The 21,184-nt window shown below is 42.2% G+C and overlaps 3 protein-coding genes and 1 long non-coding RNA gene across 7 annotated transcripts; 2 read left to right on the top strand and 2 right to left on the bottom strand.

Moving 5' to 3' along the window:
• Nucleotides 1-605: 605 nt before the first annotated feature.
• On the bottom strand, nt 606-3,320 carry LOC127613595 (transcription elongation factor 1 homolog). Its single transcript, XM_052084699.1, has 4 exons — nt 3,180-3,320; nt 2,803-2,938; nt 2,646-2,716; nt 606-1,311 (listed from the first exon to the last, which is right to left on the bottom strand). Exons 1-4 carry the CDS (start codon nt 3,244-3,246, stop codon nt 1,247-1,249), a joined length of 339 nt encoding a protein of 112 aa, XP_051940659.1. The 5' UTR covers nt 3,247-3,320; the 3' UTR covers nt 606-1,246.
• Nucleotides 3,321-3,343: 23 nt separating this feature from the next.
• Nucleotides 3,344-11,178, top strand: pld6 (phospholipase D family, member 6). 2 transcript variants are annotated; one of them, XM_052084696.1, is made up of 4 exons: nt 3,344-3,484; nt 4,419-4,602; nt 5,200-5,429; nt 9,880-11,178. In XM_052084696.1, exons 2-4 carry the CDS (start codon nt 4,424-4,426, stop codon nt 10,128-10,130), a joined length of 660 nt encoding a protein of 219 aa, XP_051940656.1. In that variant the 5' UTR covers nt 3,344-3,484; nt 4,419-4,423; the 3' UTR covers nt 10,131-11,178. The 2 variants fall into 2 exon arrangements, with proteins under 2 accessions (XP_051940656.1, XP_051940657.1); XM_052084697.1 differs by having other exon boundaries at nt 3,349-3,484; nt 4,422-4,602.
• Nucleotides 5,252-12,355, bottom strand: LOC127613597 (uncharacterized). 3 transcript variants are annotated; one of them, XR_007966245.1, is made up of 3 exons: nt 12,267-12,355; nt 9,708-10,042; nt 5,252-5,338 (listed from the first exon to the last, which is right to left on the bottom strand). It is a non-coding gene; the product is annotated as an uncharacterized LOC127613597 (long non-coding RNA). The 3 variants fall into 3 exon arrangements; XR_007966244.1 differs by having other exon boundaries at nt 9,708-10,057; nt 12,267-12,353; XR_007966246.1 differs by lacking the exon at nt 5,252-5,338 and having other exon boundaries at nt 9,662-10,057; nt 12,267-12,353.
• A 1-nt stretch (nt 12,356) lies between these two features.
• Nucleotides 12,357-21,050, top strand: rab3da (RAB3D, member RAS oncogene family, a). The gene is made up of 5 exons (XM_052084698.1): nt 12,357-12,495; nt 15,259-15,474; nt 19,382-19,500; nt 19,576-19,700; nt 20,388-21,050. Exons 2-5 carry the CDS (start codon nt 15,259-15,261, stop codon nt 20,573-20,575), a joined length of 648 nt encoding a protein of 215 aa, XP_051940658.1. The 5' UTR covers nt 12,357-12,495; the 3' UTR covers nt 20,576-21,050.
• The last annotated feature ends 134 nt before the right edge of the window (nt 21,051-21,184 follow it).

Below are 21,184 nucleotides of genomic sequence, written 5' to 3' on the forward strand. Positions count from 1 at the left end.
TTTAGATGCACCCAAAAAAATATTTATGTATAATAATGAAAAATAAAAATATTTTTTTTACAAATTCAAGATATTAAAAAACGTATTTCTTAAAAACAGGGTAAAATATCAATAAAATTGTATGTATTATATATATATAAAATTATACTTTTTTTTATTGTACGACTTACGACAATCACAGGTTGACTACTAAATGAACTGAATTTCCCGCAGCGCTGATTGGACAAGCAATGCCATGTGATCATCTGCAGCCAGTGATGGCCAAGTGGGCGTGTCATAACAAATTAACATGTTGAGTCGCGTGTCTTAACCTCAGTGGCAGAGGCTTCGTCGAACCCCTGAAAAACATATATCATGAAATTTTATTGACTTTTATTCATTTTTTAAAGAAATGTCTTGAATTTATAAAAAGTGACATTTTAGTTTTTCTCGAATGAAGGGTTTTGGTGAATGTGCATATGAACTGGTTGGGTTTGGTACCTCGAACAAGGTTAAGAACCACTGCTCTAGAACATTCGTACCTTATTAAATCTAAACACCACTTAATCAAACTGAATCCACTCCACTTTAAAAAGAACCGTCTTTGAAACGTATCGCACATCAAATGTATCAAATTGTCTTTTATTGGAGAACTGCACACCCCTTACATATACATACGCCATAAACATGATCCATATTCAAATTTGGAGGGAAAAGGGATAAAAGCAGCCATCAGTTTCAGCTGTCGTTGTATTTTTGAACAGTAAGTTTATTATTAGTTTTTAGTAGTGTGGAAGTGCACTATATACTATATACGATATACAGCTGACCTCGGGAGAGAGGCCACCGCACTGGTCGCCTGTCAATCGCAGGGCGCTTATCATCATTCACCTCAATATGCAATTCAGATTGTGGAATGACTCGAACATGCATGTTCTTAGACCGTGGGAGGAAGAACGTGTGCGATTCCAAGCCCAATCCTCGCAGCTGCGAAGCAAGTATGTTCACCGCTAATCACTGTGCTGCCCAATATTGTCAGCCAGGAACTGAAATTGAATTTCCCATCGGATCTTCGATCGTGCAGGTGTTTCCAACGAAGAGGTCGCCGTCCGTAGTTTCTGTCTCGGGCCACATACATGCACGCAATCACATTTTGTCAACAGTGGATTCTTGATGGCATTAAAAAAATCTACACACCTAAAGTAAAGCCAAAAACAAAAACTAGAGAAAGTGTTTAAAAAATATATTTTTTGCTCCTCCTTCGGGGCTACTGATTGGCCGATTCACAAGCGTCTATCCAATCACTGTACACGTCTACAGGCTCTGACAGATCTGGAGAGAGAAGGGTCAAGGAGAAAGACTCGGTTGCATGATATTATTTGCATTCGAAATTCACTTTGGAACTCAATAGGTAAAAAGTGACAGTAGCACTCAATTTCAGACAAGATTTATTCATTATTTATTTTAATTTTAACGTATTTTTTAATATGAGAAAAACAAAAAGTAATATTACAAAAAAAGTACTGGGTCGTGGTAGAATCAATAGTCGTAATTTATGAGGCGGTCTTTTATTTTATATTATTTTAGGAAGGTGAGTTAATCAGAATTAAGTTGTTACGTAACGAAAATTTGCCATTCTTATGTTAATAGTTGCAAAGCAAAAAGACAATTGTGTTAACTTTTTAGGAAAATAAGAACATAAAAACTTTAAGCAGTATAATAAAAAAGTTAAAATGAAGTTGTAATATTGTAAAAATAAAATGGCCACATTACTCGAAAGACGTTGAAGGTTTGTTGGAAAAAAAGCTAAGGGTGCCTTGATAAGCTGATGGTGAGAGCTTTTTCTTCAAGTATTTCATTTATCACTTTCAAATCCGATGACTTCATCCAACTTTAATTTCTAAAATGCTCATTTTATTACCCATACATTTACAACTTTATACAGGGAAAACTGCAATGTTTCTTCTTGCAATATTATATCTTACTTCATGTCACTCTCAACTGATGTCATTCTGTTGTCATGTTAACACTTAATAACATGTGATTTTGTTGACATTGTGAACAAAAATTTCACACCTGAAGGACTTTCTCCTGTTTTCTGTCAGCTGATAGACTTCACATCCCTCCTCGACGCTGACCACGCCAAAGCGTCAATAACCTCCAACGCTACATCGGCTGTCTGAGCACGTAGGAGGGAGGCGCCGAATGCTCAATTAGGAGCGGTACAAAGACCAAAAAGCACAGGGAGTTATGATGTGCCAATAAATCAGCGGTTAAACACCGGGGCCAGAAGATCACGCTGAAAGCTTCCAGTAAATGGATGATGTCGTAAACCTAATGGAAGTGTCCCAAGCTTATCGTTAAACAACATAACAGGACAATCTAAGCATGTGTATTCTTATGGACCACAGTGCAACACAAACAATTAACAGTCACATGTCACACTCTCTTTGATCATGCAATATTAATGGTTGAACAAACATGCAATTTTTGGGGTTAGGGGCGGGGGCGCTCCAGAAAAGTGACGATTTGGAGGTGCAAGAGATTCCATCACGGACTGCACACAGAAAAGCGGGAATGAGGACTCAAACCCAGAATCTCAGAACTGTGTGGCTGACGTGAAAAACAACAGCAGGGAGACAAATGCATTGCATGGAGAAGGATACAGGTAATAGGCGTCTGGAACTCCTCCAAACAGACCGTACAAGATATTATCCCAGTATTTCTGGTTCTCTCCCTGTCGAGGGGGGGGGGGGGGGGGGGGGACGTTAGCAACAAGTCTTTAAAAAGGAGCAATAGCCTTGAAAAAAAGCTAAGACTTACATTTTGACGTCGCATGACTTCTCGTGGTTGCAGAAGGGGCAGGTGAATTGAGTGTCTAGATCCCCGGTAATCTTCTTCTTAGGAGGGGGTTTTCGTTTGGACTTGCGGCGACCCATCTTTCGAAAATGTTCTGTCGCTGTTTTATAGCACAGGGGATACATCAAAAACAATGAGGGACGAGAACAGAACACTGCGATTACACTATCGATGCCAACTTTCTGATCAGTTAGCAATTGAAAATTGGCATGTTTGTTTTTAACTCCCCATACAACAATTACGTCCAGTAAGGTACACCATTTACGATTGCACAATAATCTTCGACTAGGAATCAAGAGAATCAAAATAACCTAAGGATCTTAAAGTTAGCGCTTGATTACCTTTGCTCGGAAAAAGGAAAGACACGTCGCAAGGATATTTACTTCCGCAAGTCTCGGCTAGCAGCATTCATGGTTAAATGATTGGATGAACTCGAGTCACTTTCGGCCATTCATTGGCTCGTACGTACGTCTGTCATGCGGATTAGCAGTGACGTTGACGGATTGAGTTGCCCGCGTGATGACGTCAGAAGCAACAGGTTTGCCTAGCTCCACTTTAGCTCAACGCAGACGATTTATCGACTGAATTTACGTGTTCAAGGATAAATATTACTTTTATATCACTGTCCCTTAAGTCACGACCTAAGGTGAGCCGAGGTTGACACGATATCTCGCTAAAGTAGGTTAGCAATCTCTCAAGGCTGTCTGTTTTTTTAGGATTCTCAGGAGTAATCGTTTCACTCACTTACGAAGTCTCTCAAACGTGACCAGAGATTCTAAACTGACAAAAACATACCGGCATATTTACTCTCAATTAAGACATAGTGTTATATTGGGAGGAAACAAATTACTTTTAGTAAACTTCTCTCAAACTCCCTAAATAATAAATTGTTTTGCATATGAGAGAAACAGAGGAGTTTACACGTTCTGCCCGTGTTTGTACTGTATTGGTTTTGTCTGGGTACGGCACAGGTGTCAAACTCAAGGCCCGGGGACTACATCTGGCCTGCCACATCATTTGAGGTGGCCCGCGAAAGCAGATCATGTGTGTCAGCTTCCATGATCCTTTCTATAATCTGTACCAAAATGTCAAATTGTCATGTGTACTAAATAACGTTGAGATTTTGCAATAATTTTCTGACACTGTTTACACTCACTTGAACAATAAGTGAACTAAATAAACAAATAGTTGACTGATTTCAAAACCAGTAATCCATCAATTTGTTTTGGACAATAATACTATGTGATGATTTGACAAAAAATAATTTGACACCCCTGGTGTACGGCGATTTCTTTCCAACTTTGAAAAAAAAAACATGCATAGCGCTCCAGACTGTTTTGCACTGCATATAGGAACTTTTTTTCAGTAAGCTAAGGTTGGGCACACTTGTGTTTCCTTGTCACATTTCATTTTTAAAATGGACAGCTTGGTCAGGTCATTCATAGAGGAGGTAAACACAGTTTATGTAAAAAAGTTACTTGTCCTATCACTTTGCACATTCAGTATTCTAGACAACACAATAACACACTGCTGATTCATTCAAAAGTACAGTCATGTGAGCAACCATTGTGTTGTCACAGCAGGGATGTCAGTGATGTGGACAGTGAAGGTGGTGGGCCTGGGAGTCGTGGCCTTTTCCCTCAGTGTGGAACTGCTGTGGCGGCTCCTGCGGCGCCTCAAGCCGCCTGCAACTCTGAATGAGGTCCTCTTCTTTCCCTCAGAGGTGGCCTGCATGGAGCACATCTTCTCTCCTGCTTCTCCCAAGTGAGCGACTCTTTGTGTTGAACATAATGAAGCTGCTGTGATGCACTGCAAAACAATCCAAGAGGGAGCTTTGTGTTCAACAGTCCTTTTGTGTTTTAATAAACACGTTTGCTTTTCAGTCTTTTCAGCTCGCATGACGTCCTTGAGGAGAAGTGACGATAGGCACATGGTAGAAAGAAATCTATCATCAACGGAGTCTTGCAATTGTTTGGTCTGCGCTGGGTGACAGCAACTTACATGGCTATAACCTTGATTGTTTTCCTATTAAAACTGCAATGTCACAGCTTTTGTGCAAAGTTAACTACGGCAGGGGTGGGAAACCTAAAGCCCCTGGGCCTTATACCGGTACTTTATGTATTGCAAAAGAATTTGATCTGCCATCATGCAAATGAACAACAACAACATAAAAGCTAAAATCACAAGGAAATGAAGCTCATGTACTGTAGATATGATACGGTAACGAGGAACTGAAAACCACATCGATCAAATCAAAGCTCATTTTGAAAACAAATTATGACAACATGAGAATAAAATAAATAGAAACTTAATATCATGTGGATTAAAATAACAACAGTTGCTATTTTTGTGTGCTTTCAGCTCCTGTTGTTGCCCATTGCCTCATGGTGTAGAGACGTCCTTCACCCATCTTCTTCGCTTCATCCTGTCAGCGTCCTCCTCTCTGGACTTGTGTTTGTTTTCTTTTTCCAACATGGACCTATGCAGGGCTGTTTTGTACCTGTACAGAAGGAAGATCACCGTTCGAGTCCTGGTGGACAAAGAATACAGTGTCATCACTGGCTCCCAGGTTGGAGCCCTCCGCAAGGCGGGTAAGTGAATCCAGTGTGGTAGCATGTGAACTATGTCTACGAAATCACTTGGGGATACGATAGAAGCTTGTGGTAAAAATGTATGAGGTCCATTCAACTGAATGGAAGCGAGTCTCGCCGGCTTACACAATACCCACCCACACTTTTGTCATCATTATCTCCCATGTCGTATTTTTGCAACCTGTATGCTTTTTGTGGGTTAAAAAAGTGAGACTACGCAACACGTTCTGGTGAGACTCAAAACACCATGCAGTACATTATGGATTCCACAGACTCCACACATTTTTTCATTTTCCGAACCGCTTTATCCTCACTAGGGTCGCGGGGGGTGCTGGAGCCTACCCCAGCTGTCTTCCGGCAGTAGGCGGGGGACACCCTGAATCGGTTGCCAGCCAATCGCAGGGCACACAGAGACGAACAACCATCCACACTCACAATCACACCTAGGGACAATTTAGAGCGTCCAATCAGCCTTCCATGCATGTTTTTGGAATGTGGGAGGTGTCATGATTCGGTTTTCGGTCTGGCCAGCAGGTGGCATGAGCGGACTTCGGTACACACCTGCTGTCAATCTGTAATTTGTAGACTCTGTATTTAACCCTCGTAGTCCACCGCTTGCGATAAATGTAAAATTATGTCTTTGAATAAAAAGGCAAAGGCATTCGGAAAAACACGAGAGAGCTGAAACGTATGGGGGGGTTCTAAAATGGCCTAAATTTCATGACGTCACCGGCTGATAATTCTCAGGCATTGCAGCAATAATAAAAAAGATTTTGACTCAGTAATCTTCACAATTTACATATTTTGCACCATAGAGACCCATTATAATTCATATTTTTGAATGCATCGTAAACCTAATGTGTAAACATGCATTTCACGCGATTTTTACGTCAATCGCTTTGTTTTCGCTTGGACAGACGTATGCATGCCACATTGTTGGGTTGGGGTCATTCCAATTGTGCAACTTTTAGGTGGCGCCAGAGGATCGCAAATGAGTTTGCCTTTTTGCAGGAGGCTTCAAACCAATGCATTTTACATGAACACGTCCGGTCGGGATTGTTAGTAGGGCTTGGTTGGAACCTCCAGACACAATTTTTTTTTCCTTTTGCAAAAAATAAAGAATAAAAATTCCCAAAGAACTAATAAAAACTATATATGTCTGGATAGCGCAGATGCCTCTGAACATTTTGAGTGTTTGAAAAAGAAAAAAAAAAAGAATGTTTGAATAACACAAAATACATCATAACAAAAATTGTAAAATGCGTAACTTAGGGTTTTTTTCATTTGAAGGACTAAAGGGTTAAGGTCACTTCTACGGTGCACCTGGGTCGGAGTATTGTTTCTGGTATTGCTATCTTATCTGCTCATGGACTATTTGGCTATTGACCTCGTGGTGTTTCGCGTTTTGTACTCTTGGTATGCCTGCTTTTTATAAGTACGCTTTTGATTTTGTGATTTGGCTTTTCGCTCGCGTGTATTTTTATATTTTCTTTTCATTTGTATTTGCGGTCTTTATTTTTCTCCCTTGCCTTTTGTGCAAGCGCTTTTTGTTATTCGTTTATGTTCTCTCTGGTCCTTGTTTTGACCAACGCTTTATGTTACCTGTTTATCGGTGCGATTATTAGCATTAAAACCTATTTTTGTTACGGAGACCTTGTTTACATCTACGTTTTTGGGATCCAGACTTAACTCGGCTTGTCCGAGTCGTGACAGGAGGAAACCGGAGTACCCGGAGAAAACCCAGGCAGGCCTGGGGAGAACAACAAACTCCACATATGGAGGCCAAAGCCCGAATCAAACCCTGCACCTCGATGACATTTTATCCATAACGCTGAGCTCCAGTTGCTGGCATAAAATGGATGATTTTGGGGGCCAGTCAAGTTGAAAGGTTCCAGTTTTTAAATAGATAAAAAGACATCAGGCTCACTCAGGGGTGATTTTGTAGAGCAACCGGCAGAGTCGACCGGAAATGACTCAGGTCATTCTCAATGGAAGGTGCTTGCTCCGTTCTTCGACGAGCAGCATCAATGCCAAGAAGTCTCTCTTGGGTAGTTGTTCTGGGGTGAATGGCGGGATGACAGCAGCTGTCTGACCTAATGGACTCTCAGACTGTGAAAGGCTTTGTGTGTTCTGCCTCCCTCTTGCTATCTTTCTTTCGCTTTCAGCCTTCCACATTTGCTGAATTGCCTCTGCTTTGTATTGTTAATAAGGATTAAGTAAGTAAGAAATTGGCAACGTGGATGGCAGATTTCATTAGGCCAAGTGTGTGTGTGTGTGTCTGTGTGTGTGTGTGTGTGTGTGTGTGTGTGTGTGTGCGTGTGTGTGTGTGTGTGTGTGTGAGGATGTTGAGCACTTCAGTCCAGCCGTTGTCTTGTCTTTGTCCTGCATGGTGCTTTCATGCTGAAGTAGCTGACTCAGTGGCAAGAGCACATGCACTGCTAAACATAAGTCCATTTCTGTTCTTCTAGTAACCTTTAAAAAAACAGCCTATCGTTCATTCTGTCCACGATTATTTGGCAAACTAAGGTAAAAATATGAAAAATAGACTGGTTATTTTTGTTGTTTGATTTTCATCTAACACAAAAACTTGAAACCCCCCACCCCAGCTTTTTCCTAATTCAGTTTTAGGCTCAACTACAAATAGGAAAACAAGCCACTTTACTGAATTTGATGTAATACAGTTATCCCTTGTTTATCGCGGTTAATGCGGACCAAAACCACCCGCGATAAACAAATCCGCGAAGTAGCGTCCAATTAACATTAACCCCCAAAAAAGTGTTGTTGTTTTTTTAAGTCCGCAAACGGTCCCGTGAGAAGCTGCAAAACAACAGCGAGTCACATAGAGCAACATATACAGTACTGTACTCCATGTATATATAAAAAAAATATATTTAATATGTTTGAAAAAATCAGTGATGCACTGAACCCGCAATAAACGAACCGCAAAGTAGCGAGGGATCACTGTAATAATATTGGTCAGGTTTGCGTGACCCAGAAGTTTGGTACTTAAGTTACGTTAGCTACCGAATGAAAACAAATACTAGGAATGGTGTCCATATCCAGTTGACCCTCACTGTTCACTACCGGGATAGGGACCAGGCTAGTCTTACAAATAGCAAAAGTCTATGTATAATTGACACCTATTGAAATACTTCAGGGCAGCCCGGTGATCCAGTGGTTAGCGCGTCGACCTCACAGTGCAGAGATCATGGGTTCGATCCCAGCTCCGGCCTCCCTGTGTGGAATTTGCATGTTCTCCCCGGGTCTGTGTGGGTTATCTCTGAGTACTCCGGTCTCCTCCCACATTAAAAAAAAACATGCTCGCCAGGCTGATTGAAAACTCTAAATTGTCCCTAGGTGTGAGTGTGAGCGCGGATGATTGTTCGTCTGTGTGTGCCCTGCAATTGGCTCTCAACCAATTCAGGGTGTCCCCTGCCTACTGCCTGAAGACAGCTGGGATAGGCTCCAGGATGGATAGATGAAATACTACACTTTTTGTGGAGGTTTTGTGATGGGACAAGTGTGAGTGGATATTTAAAGGGCCTCTTCAGGGTCAAGTAGCATCTTTCTGAGAGAAGAGCCCGCTGCAGTTTCCAGTGCTACTGTATCTTAAATTTTGGATCAATCAGAAAGTAATTCATCATTTGGTCAGATGGGAGGACCGGTGGTAATCAACAAGATACCCCAGAAATATTCATGATCACACATCTACACTGGAAAAGCTGTGATTCACGCGGGCCATATGTAATAGTCAAATGGGCAAATACACACCGCAGTGAATGCAGTATAATCATAATAACACAATATAAATCCCTTGAATGAGCATGGTCGCCTTTAACTGAATTGGCCTGATCTGAGTGGAGCTGCTCTTGGCCTTCATCCAGCATAATACATAGTTGCATTTCAGCCTCTCTTAGGCCAGACAAGCGAGTCGGCCACATGCACGTGCGTCACGCAACACAGCCAGAATCGGTGGAGACTCCCCGTGAGCCAGCATTTCACCTGATTGCTTTTCCCGCAATGCACTCTTGTGGTGATATTTTTTCTTTTTGTGAGGCCACAGGTTCTGTTTTACATTTTCATGGCGATGTTGAGCATTGTACGACATAGATAATCCCTAACTGGACACGATTATCTCCCTTTCTAATTGATGATGTAGTGACTAAAACCTGATGTTAATTTCCCACTTCAAATGTCGCATGATCAACCACAGATCAGTTTTCATTCTCTCCCCAAGTGTAAAATATCAAGTTTATTCAGATGGCCCTCAAGCTGTACCTTTATACTCTTGGGTGTGGAGTCTCAGCCAAATGAGTTCTGTATGTAGGATCGATATCACCATTTCACTTTCTTTTTCCAACTTTGTTCTCTCCGATTGTTTCCAGAGCAGACCAGTTCATCCATAATACATTGAAATTCTGTCATTCCTCACTCTCCTCCTCCTCCACAGGGATCTGCGTGCGCAACGTGGGCCGCTATGTGCACATGCATCACAAGTTCGCCCTGGTGGACGGCCGACGCCTCATCACAGGCTCCCTCAACTGGACGCTGGCGGCGGTGCAGTGCAACTCTGAGAACGTCCTGGTCACCGAAGAGCCTCGTCTGGTCCAACCCTTCGTCAGAGAGTTCTGTCGGTTATGGGCGGACAATGATCCCTCTCAGAATGTACCTTTTAGTGACCAAAATGTGGCCCACAACTGATTAGCACTGTGTGATACTGGGAGGAGGGGGGGAGGGGCTTCGAGTCAGTTTTAAGTTTTGAAAGACTTATGTTGAATGCCTTTTCCGAACTTTAAAGTAGTTTAATAGCACACTTGCCTCAGTGTGAATGCTGAAAGACAAGCATTCCTAAACATTTTTTTCTCCAGATTATTAATCATATGCTAGATTTCACAGTTTTGTTCCAGACAACAGCATACAAGATTGACCAAAGACTTATGATGTCACTGCATCGAGTTAGATTGCTCTGACGTCATCCCTTGACACTCACGCCCATATTTACGTGGTACATGTAATCTCCTATGATATGCAGTGATGTCAAAACAACTTTAGACACACAACAAAATGAAACTTTGGCTTTTCCTAATATTGTTCCATCACACAGCTTTTTACAATTATACTTTATTTTATATATATTTTTTAAAGTATATGTAACGTGACATTAACCCAAAAAATTTTGTCCCCCCCCCAACCCCCCATTTTTTCATGTTATGTAAAGTTAGATCAACCTTATAATTAGTGATTACATTTTAAAAAGACACTTATGCGGATGACAACACAAATTCAGTAAAGTCAAAGTGTCACTTTTTGAGGGGAAAAATAGTTCCCTTACATCAGGATAATTCATTATTAGGAGAATAATATTTCCTGACCCTCAGTCCTCCTCAACCCAAGTGAGGCTCAGTAGGAAAAAAATGGATGGATTGACCATCACTCTTTTTTGGCTTTGACAAAATGGCATCAGTGTGCAAAAATATATTGTTTTAGGCACCACATATTGGTAGAGCATAGTCCCCAATTAATTTTTCTTACGCATTTTAGCTCAGTGGCAGTTAACAGTAATTTTTGTGGATTCTTCATAACCAAAGCTTGGGCTGGCATTGTGTTGTAACAGCTGTTTTTTGACAGAATTGTTGTATATAGTAGTTTAGAAATTACTTGTTATTAAGACTGAGTGTTTATGTTTTTTGTGTTTTATGGGCAGTCTCAGTGCCAATTAAATCCAAATTGTTTTTCAGAGCACCAACTACTTTGCTCGTCTCTCTCTCTCTCTCTCTCTCTCTCTCCCTCTCTCTCTCTGTCTCGCACTCCCCCCACCCCTCTTCTAGCTCAATTTAGATTCCCAAGAAGCAGTACCCTACCAAAGTGATATCAGCACTCAACAATACAGTGCATTGAACACGATCTGCTTTGGGAATGCTTCAAATGCCTGCATGACGGCTTGGTGTCTTAACAAATTTGCTCGAGTTATGTGTGCTAAATGACAGCTGCCACGTTACATAAGGGACCGATTTAACGAAACGGGTCATAGTTGATATGCGCAAAGTGATGCGAAACTCCGGCGCAGTTTACGGCTAAACCGGTTTGCGTGCACCAAGGAGACAGCTGCCGGAAACTCATTTGAGTCCAATTTCAAAATAAAGAATTGACAGTTTACATATCGGCACAAACGCTGCAAAGCGGGTTCAAGAGGAATTGAGTGTCATCCATCCATCTTCCGAGCCGCTTGCTCCTCACTAGGGACGCGGGGGGTGCTGGAGCCTATCCCAGCCGTCTTCGGGCAGTAGGCGGGGGACACCCTGAATCGGTTGCCAGCCAATCGCAGGGCACACAGAAACGAACAACCATTCGCTCTCACACTCACACCTAGGGACAATTTAGAGTGTTCAATCAGCATGCATGTTTTTGGAATGTGGGAGGAAACCGGAGCACCCGGAGAAAACCCACGCAGGCCCGGGGAGAACATGCAAACTCCACACAGGGAGGCCGGAGCTGGAATCGAACCCGGTACCTCCGCACTGTGAAGCCGACGTGCTAACCACTGGACTACCGGGCCGCCCATTGAGTGTCATTAAGGATGTTATTCTCAGACCTGAAATTATAACTATGAGGGGTATGAGATATAAAAACGTTCGCTGCTTCAAATGTGAATCATAATCAAACTGTTTTCCACAATACGTTCCTCAAGGATGAGTAGAATCACTTATTAGAAGTTACTACAAAACATGTGTTTCTGTTGAAACTATTATCACCGTTTTAGGTTTCAAGTTATCACAATAGAACACCGAATGATGTACTGTACTCCATCAATCTATTTGTGTTCCATATCATGTTTACCTTAATTGCTAGCTCTCGTTTTCCAACCATTTCTCACAATTTCAGTCGCGGTCTTGAAAACTTCGAAAGACAAGACCGGAAGCACTCCGTCTTCACGACTGCGGACTTGACCGCGTCGCACGGTGGAGGTCCGGGCCGAGAGCACATGCACAGATCCGGGAGCGGCGCACACTGATCGCCCAGTTGAAGTAGAGGACAACGTGAGACGGGGAAAGCGAACAAAGCCAAGGTAGCGACGGCGTGCAAAAACAACAAAACAAAAAAAAAAAAGTGATGTGTTAAACATCCACCCTGCTCATGTCGCATGTGAATATATCAACTCGAAATGCACGTGTGGATAATTGCATTTATCGTCAACAAGTGTCATGACCCCATGTGACTCGCAAGCTTCTCGCAGGTAAACGCTCGCACACGCGTCACCATCTCTTTCTTTATCGTGGATTGCAAACTCCAGGCCTGCGGGCCGATCCAGCCTGCCACATCATTATTTGTGGCCCGTGAAAACATTATTTCCTTGACTTTTGCTCAAAACTAGCCATTACAATGCTAATAACCATCACAGAACATACTGTAATTCGTTAAAGGCCAAGAAGTGGACCTGCCGTGCCACACACCTAGTCTCTAAAAAAAGACGATGCATCTCAGATTTTGGCTGCCATTTTAAAAAAAGCTAACACCGTACCAACACAACTTCCCATTACATTTAACATTTAAACAGACCTCTTCGGTTAGAGCCAAAGCAAAAAAAAAAAATCTCTAATGAGTTAATTTTATTAATTAATAAATGTCACAATTTGTTCTGTTGAAGGGCTGAAACTTACTTTTGCCGCATCCATCCTAAAAGAAAGACAAAGCTATCATTACTTGAAAAAAATGCAAGGTATGCTGCTGCTTCATTTCAAATGCCATTATATCTGTTCCCCCATGATTCAAAACATGAGCATAATTTTTTATTTTATTTTCTTACTGGTGCTCCAGTGGTGAGCGCGTATACCTAACAGTGCAGCGGTAGTGGGTTCGATTCTGGCTGCAGCCTTCCTATGTGGAGTTTGCATGTTCTGCCCAGGCCTGCGTGGGTTTTCTCCGGGTATTCCGGTTTCCTCCCACATTCCAAAAACATGCACGGCAGGCTGATTGAACACTCTAAATTTTCCCTCGATGTGAATGTGAGCGCAGATGTTTTTTTTTGTCTCTGTGTGCCCTGCAATTGGCTGGCAACCGGTTCAGGGTGTCACCCCTGATCTAAATCCTCTACATTTTCTCTTTCAAACCACCACTTTGTTCAACTCAATGATGTGTCGCAACATGTGTTTGGTTTGCGTGTGCTGCTGAGCCAGACCTTCTTTATGTTGGTGTGAGCAGGTCCCCAGAGAGCGAAAGAGAGAGAGAGGAAAGTGGGTGGACGTGAGGATGAATGCTCGCTTCAGCAGCCTGATGATTCTGGGAGATGGTGAATGGCTGAAGATGAACGAGTGGGTGATGATGGATGAGATGCGCAGGGCTCAGCATCGACCGGCGCCATCAGTTTGGAGGCTGCGTTGAGAAATGACCAACGGGAGTCTCGGGTGACGGAAATAGAGGGATGGAGGGAGTCCGGTGTGGGCGGGGCATGGGCCAGATCGTGATTCATGGCCGTGCTGTGACAAGCCAAGATGGAATGTTTTCAAAGCAACGCTTCCATTTACCATTTACTCAGCTATTACCCGGGGGATGGATTTCTGACGGGTGAGCGTTAACTTGAATTGCCGAGCAGCTAAGATCCTTTACGGTGACATCACAGGGTTTTTCAATCTCCCTCGGCTGGGCTCACTGTTCCCAAGCACAAGGAGACGCGAATCAAATGTCATAATTGCTCTGGTTAAGTCATTCTTTCCAGTAGACAATTTATCAGTTTGAGGAATTTGTCCATTAATTTTATTTATACTGAGTCGAAGTTGAGATATTGGCGCTATTGATATGGAGGAATTTAAACACCACCGCAGTATTAAATATATGTTTTACAGATATCTTTTACTTAAATGTTTTGGTGTTATTGGTTAAGTTTACGCTAAATTAAAAGCAAATGAACCGTGAGTTAATAAGACTACTTTCCACTAGAGTTCAAAATTTCCTGTTTCACAAAGCAATGATATGTAAACATGTGGATTGCACTTCTTAAGAACTGAAGTTATGTAGACAATTGATAAATGAATAATATACTCCACTACGTTGTGGTGCCAATTTGAATTCACTTTATTGTTCAACCCTGTTAAATAATCTACCAATACCTGCAATGTTCAACAGATGTGCCAGAACTGGTCAAGGTAGTGTGATTCATGAACTCGGTATTGAACCAAACCAGACGTCTCCTTTAAAGCTGAAGCCGAAGGGTAATTTAAACTTTCAAAATGACAATGAGTCCCCAATTAATCCAATGAATTACTTCAATGGAAGAAAAGTTGGAAAAAAAATGGCATTCCAAACCCCAAATCAAAATGAATATTAGTTGGGGTGACCTGAAGGGGGTTTGCACACTTGCACACTAGAGATGCTCTCATGTTGACGGACTTGCTTTATGTCATCTGTATGTTGCTCCTTGATCCTACAAATTAACCAGAACATCCATGGCAATCATTTCTTTTCTCTTTTTTTCCAATGATTTCCACGTATTAATTATTATGCCTTTTGAGAATGGTATGGTGATGAGGAAAAGTTATCTTTGCTTTTATGCTCTTATCTTGACACGGATGCCCAGTCCAACTAAATGAAGAAAAATGACCAAAATAACATGAGATAAATGAATTTGCCAATTATCTGCCAAGGACGTGATGACCCAGTGCAGCTCTAACTCACACAGGAGGAGGACAAGCAACTGCTTTCTTAGCAAACACAGCTTGTGATAACATGTTTGTACATTACTACGGGCCACGTCGCACATCCTTCAGCTGTATCCTGAAGAGATTTGCTGCTTTGCCTGACGACCGCCTTTCCTCTTCATCTCCCACTTTGACAGATGGCATCAGCCAGAGAGGAGCGGGACGCGGCCGACCAGAACTTCGACTACATGTTCAAGCTGCTGATCATCGGCAACAGCAGCGTAGGGAAGACGTCCTTCCTGTTCCGCTACACGGATGACTCGTTCACGTCCGCCTTTGTCAGCACGGTGGGCATCGACTTTAAAGTCAAGACCATCTACAGGAACGACAAGCGCATCAAGCTGCAGATCTGGGTGAGGCGTAACAACATAGAATGATGTCTATGCCTTGCTACCAAATCCACTTCGTTGGGACTATGTGAGCGTATCATCAAATGGAGCTTTTATTCCGAATGGCAACAAAATGCTTGATTTCCATTTGCTAACCTCAGAGAAGACCTGTAAGTTAGGGAGAAAGAAAAGTTCATTTGCAAAAAAAGGCTTCTAAACCCCAGTAATTCACTTTTGGCTGACAGAGGGGAGTTTGCTCTGCGGCCGCCAACAACTAAAGTCTGGCAGACGGTGTTTCCTTGCACATTCCATTTGAATAATTCTGCTCTCAGAAGGTGCTGAGTGTGAAAACACAACGTCCTACCCCGAACTGCAAACAGACAGCTAGGGAAGTCTGTGCAATACAATAAATAATCTAGAGAATAAAAGAATGTACAAACATTCCCATACAGAATGAAAAAGTCCTAAAAAAGCTCCTAAGGACATTAATACACTTAGATACCAAGGAACAAAACTCGGAGAACTTGTGATAGTCCTGATGATAATCCATACGTCATCTATTTTTTTTTTATCATGAATGACTTTGGGCAAGGGACACACCCTGGACTGATCACCATCCAATCACAGGGCACGAACAACTAATTCCGAGATTCAAATTTTAGACCTGCGAGGCATGTGGCACACCACTTCTCCTCTGTAATACCTTCATGACAATTAAACAATCTGTCACGACGATGTCTGTTAGTGTTGGGGAATTGATTCAAGCCACCAATGCAAGATGGACTGCACCAATAGCTTTCTGCCACCAGAGGCGCTGTTCGTTCAATGTCAACTCATTTGCTGCAAATTCAGTTTATCTGTCAATGGGTTCCTTTTAAGTTCATCCTGAAATTTCACCCGAAAGCCTAACTGTGTACCTCTATATTACATAAATTGTAAATGGTATTATAATAATCCTGTTGATGCACTCACCTTTACACATAGTTTCTTAATTATTTCAAAAATAAGGATAATGTTGTTATTTTTGTGGCTCTGGAAAACTACACAGGTTGCTAAAATGGCAGCGTGCAGGGCACTTAAAGTGTTATTTATGTGTTTATTGGTTTTTATACTTGCTAATCCTTGTTTTAGCACCCCTGGAGCTTTACTGAAGTTATGATCTCTATATGAATATTTAAAAGAAAGCCCGAGCACCATACTGTCGACTTCATGCCGCACAACAGCTCCCCAGTGCATAGGAAGACGCACGCTGGCAGTTCACTCTATTGGCAATGAAACGCAATAAAAATACAACATTGCAAAAGACGAAATATGGTGCATTTAAGGACATAAAAGCCAAGTCAAAACTACACACAGATGCATAATGTTGATTTTACTTAACACTGGTTGTTCTTTCAAAACATCTTTTGCAACATTCGTGCTTCACTTTTGGGGCTACTATTCATCTTGCTTAAATCTGAATTATAAGATTCAAGATAACCGTACATGCCATCTCAAAGGAAGATTGTGTGATGCTTCGTAAAGACCTTTTTAAAATTTCAAGTCAAACAATACCGCTGTGAATCTTGACCCTCTCCACCATTGGACTCAACATCTTCACTTTTTGTTTCCTGTTGCTATCACAAGTTAGCATAGTTGATTTAAATTAGTGGAGCTGCCGCCATCTTGACTTCAGAAGAAACAACAAATGTTATGAGAATACCTGGTAGCCATTTTCAGCGAATATTGTTTGTATTTCAATGTGGCCCATACAGCCATTCATAATCATCAGAAATTTGAAGAAAATGAAAGTGGATCAAAAGGTGTCGTTTTGAAAAAAGATTGGAACAAATTAAGCCAATATATAGCGCAGAGTTCGTCTTGTTTCTTCTGTGTAGCGGATACAACAAATAACTCCGCAGGGAAAACTGGTTTGACAGAAAATAAATCAACAAAATTGTTTGGGGAAAAAAAATATCGCCTCTTAAATGCCAGTGCTGTAAATTGACTTGAACCAATAAAAGCTGAGGTTAAAAGGTTCTAGCGTGCAGCCCAGAGGCTTGGAGGCCATTTTCATGCCCCCCCCCCCCCAAACCCTGATCGGGCCTCCGCCTGGTTGCCATGCATGTGGCATCTAGTCATTTCTCACGCGGCGGCTTTAATGCAAGTTGATGTTTAACATGCTCCCCAGACAGTACACTTCATGAAATATGCATGGCTTTGAGCGGGGTGGGGGGGCCCCACTGTGCTTATGATGCAGCCCGACACCCAACCATGACAAGACTCGGCTCACTCACAGCACTCCTGCGAGATGAAAGCAATACATCCTCCCTCCTTGTTGGAATGTATTCTGCTAGTAAGCACTCTGCGCACATCCGGAGCAATGATCAAATTCTGTTCCAATGGCTTCCGCGGGACCACTGAAACCACTCATTTTTTGTTACATTCCGCACTGCATCATTAGCATTACTTTTCATAATGGAACCACATATTAAATTCATCTGTTTAAGTGTGCTACTGTGCCTCCACGTGAAGTGTTATATGATGATTCAAGTTCCCCGGCAGACTACACATAAAGAAGACAAACACTAGACTTTCACAATTTATTGTTGTGCTTCCAAAATAAAAATAAAAAAAGACTGCATCCTGGTACGCTTTGGGTGGTGCAACACCGTCTCCTGTTTGGAAAGATTTCCTTGTCTGCAAAGTCAATCATTCACTTTTCCTTGTGGGGGTCGCCCAAGCTGCTGTGTCCGTTTTTCCCTTTGCCCTCCAACATCCTTGTGGGAATTTTGCTACTACAACGGGTCGAAATGTTTGTCGTACAATACTACACAACTGAAAAGTAAAACGGCAATGATTTCATGTACTTGCTGTCTCGAAATAACAACAATGTAGTCTGTATCCCTCCATTTCTGCAACACTTGTCCTCGGATTGGTTGCCTTCTTAGCATAGTACCGAATTTCAGCACTATGAAGCAGATGGGATGTCACTCCTCTTTCACCATGCTGCCCAGTGCCTAATATATATGAATACTGTAATAGAACAGCTCCAGTCAGGGCTTTCCATGAGGAAAATAGCATAGTGTTTACGTTGGTGGTGGTCCGACATATTGATAGACCAGTCCTGACACCATTCCACGTTGTGCCAGTAGAAATTTCACTTCTCAACGACAGCCACGTTTCCCTGGAGCAAATAAATACATAAATGACTTACGACTAACTTTGAAGTCCTCAGATGCCCCCCACTTCTCCATCGATTTTGTCATTCATTACAAGTTTGTGGCTACCTCCTAAGTGCATTCTCGACGTTTGTGCCATGCCATGATGCAAAATGAATACAGTATTGGAAAATGATGGCTGTTTGAAATTTAGTCTTAGTAGTATTTTCGTCTTCTACCTCCAGAGTTGGTGGAGTTGTTTTAAAGTGACACAGAGGATGAAGATTTCATTGGATTTAGTGATTTGGAGTGACATTGATGGTTTGGTGTACTTGTTAGCATGTTCTTGATGCTATAGTTATCTGAATAACTCTTAATATGTTACTTGAACATACCCGGCACATTCTCAGTTCGTTGTTTATGCGTCATGTAACTTATTCAGCGTGTTGTTTTCTATTTTTTTTTATTTTAAATTGCCTTTCAAGATGGCATGTATGTTCTTGGTGTTGGATTTTATCAAATACATTTCCCCCCAAAATGCGACTTATATTCCAGTGCGACTTGTATACAGTATATCTTTTTTTCCTTCTTTATTATGCATTTTATGGTTGGTGCGACTTGTAGTCCGGAAAATACGGTACTACTGCTGGCAAGCAGTCCATGGTATACTCTGCCACTCAGACAAAATCAGATGGGATTGGCTCCATCCCTACCCACGACGCTAATGTGGACGAGTCCAATGAAAATTGAATGGATGCAAGTGACACGCTCTTTTGCTTTTGTGCTTCCAGGACACAGCAGGTCAGGAGCGCTACCGCACCATCACCACAGCTTACTACAGAGGAGCGATGGGTTTCCTCCTCGTGTATGACATCACAAGTCAGGAGTCCTTTGTGGCGGTACAAGACTGGTAATCAGGCATTAGTTCAGGTGTTTTTGAAGCCTTTGCTGCACGAACAGAACCATGTATTTTTTTGTTTCCCAGGGGAACACAAATCAAGACATACTCGTGGGACAACGCCCAGGTGGTGCTGGTTGGGAATAAGTTGGACTTGGAGGAAGACAGGCAGGTCCCCACCGAAGATGCTCAGAGTCTCGCTACAGAGCTCGGTCAGTGCTGGAAAACATGCACACCCGCTCTTCACGCCAGACTCACAAATGGTCTGAGGATGTTTACAGCTTAGTAACAGTGTCATCGTATGGCCGACTTGTGGTCCCAGAGTTTTATTTATTTATTTATTTTGGTTGGCGGGGGGGGGGGTTGTTTGTCTACCAATTATCTCGCTGTGTGAAAATAGAAATTCTAACAATGGGAACAGGTATGCTATAACGCCCCGCATGCAGGTGACCTGTGCGGACTGATCATGTTAATATCGGAGCATCACGTCCCTCATTGGTCAGGCAATATTTGAGAAACTACAATGCTAAGAAGCGAAAAGCTGGTATGCTGACGTATAACATGATGGCAAAAGTACTTCGGTATGTTGCAGTAAATCCAAATTATATGGTGATGGCCCTGGCGAAGGAGATAAAAATGCTAACAGTGCCATTAGCTAGGATACAAGCATCTACTATGCTAGCAACACTTGGGCACATCTTGTGCCTTAACAGACTTGACAAGAATTCCTCTCCATAACCCTAAAAATAAAAATTTTGCCACTTCTGTTAAGAAAGCACTAGGGCAGACCCCTGTTATGTCTATTAGTTGGGTTCTGTTTCAAAATCCAAATGTGACCGGCTAAAATGCTAACAAGCAATTATTTTGTGTATCCCTTTACTTTCACCCACCCCTCGCAGGCTTTGAGTTCTTCGAGGCCAGCGCCAAAGAATGCATCAACGTGAAGCAGGTTTTTGACAAGCTGGTGGACGTCATCTGCGACAACATGAACGACGGCGTCAGCTGTGATGCCTCTCCGTCACCCAATCACAAGGAAGCCGGCTTGAAGGACACTCCTCGCGGCATCCAGGGGGGCTGCCCATGTTGATGGCCAATACGCTGTCACGCACACATTGCTAAGCTTGTCGACCTATTCTTCCTCAATCGGGCCTTATTTAAATGTGACTGTTACACTGAAATACCAAAGAGCTGCTTTGCGGACACGTGCCATTGACCTTGCCCCTTATTTATCACTTTTGTGTGTGTGGAAGCAGGCACCTGTTGCAGGCAAACACATGGACCAAACCGGAGAGCAGTGAGGATCACAGTACTTGTGTCATGCCGCCACCTTGTGGCTGATTTGGAAGTTGCATAACCGTGACGTCAAGGTACAAGGGGAGCTCATTGCTGTCATTGTCTTGGAATGTTTTGGGGGAATTTCCACTGTAAATGGTCACTGATAAGACAATATTTCTTTTGCCACCTGTTTCTTTTATTTTTGCTTTCAAATGTGGGAATTTAAAGGATGCTTTGCACTCTGTCTGCTGTTATGTTTTGGAATAAAATACTTAATATCATATTTATTTTCATTTTTGTTGTACATTGTTATAAATATGACAATAATGACCACACTTTTGGGATTTCTCCGACCCAAAAAGTAGGTCCAACTCATTCCTTTCTTGTTTAATAATCCAAGATGGATAGATGACCTTATTTC

The sequence above is a fragment of the Hippocampus zosterae genome, chromosome 13 (genome assembly GCF_025434085.1).
Source record: "Hippocampus zosterae strain Florida chromosome 13, ASM2543408v3, whole genome shotgun sequence".
Taxonomy (NCBI): domain Eukaryota; kingdom Metazoa; phylum Chordata; class Actinopteri; order Syngnathiformes; family Syngnathidae; genus Hippocampus; species Hippocampus zosterae.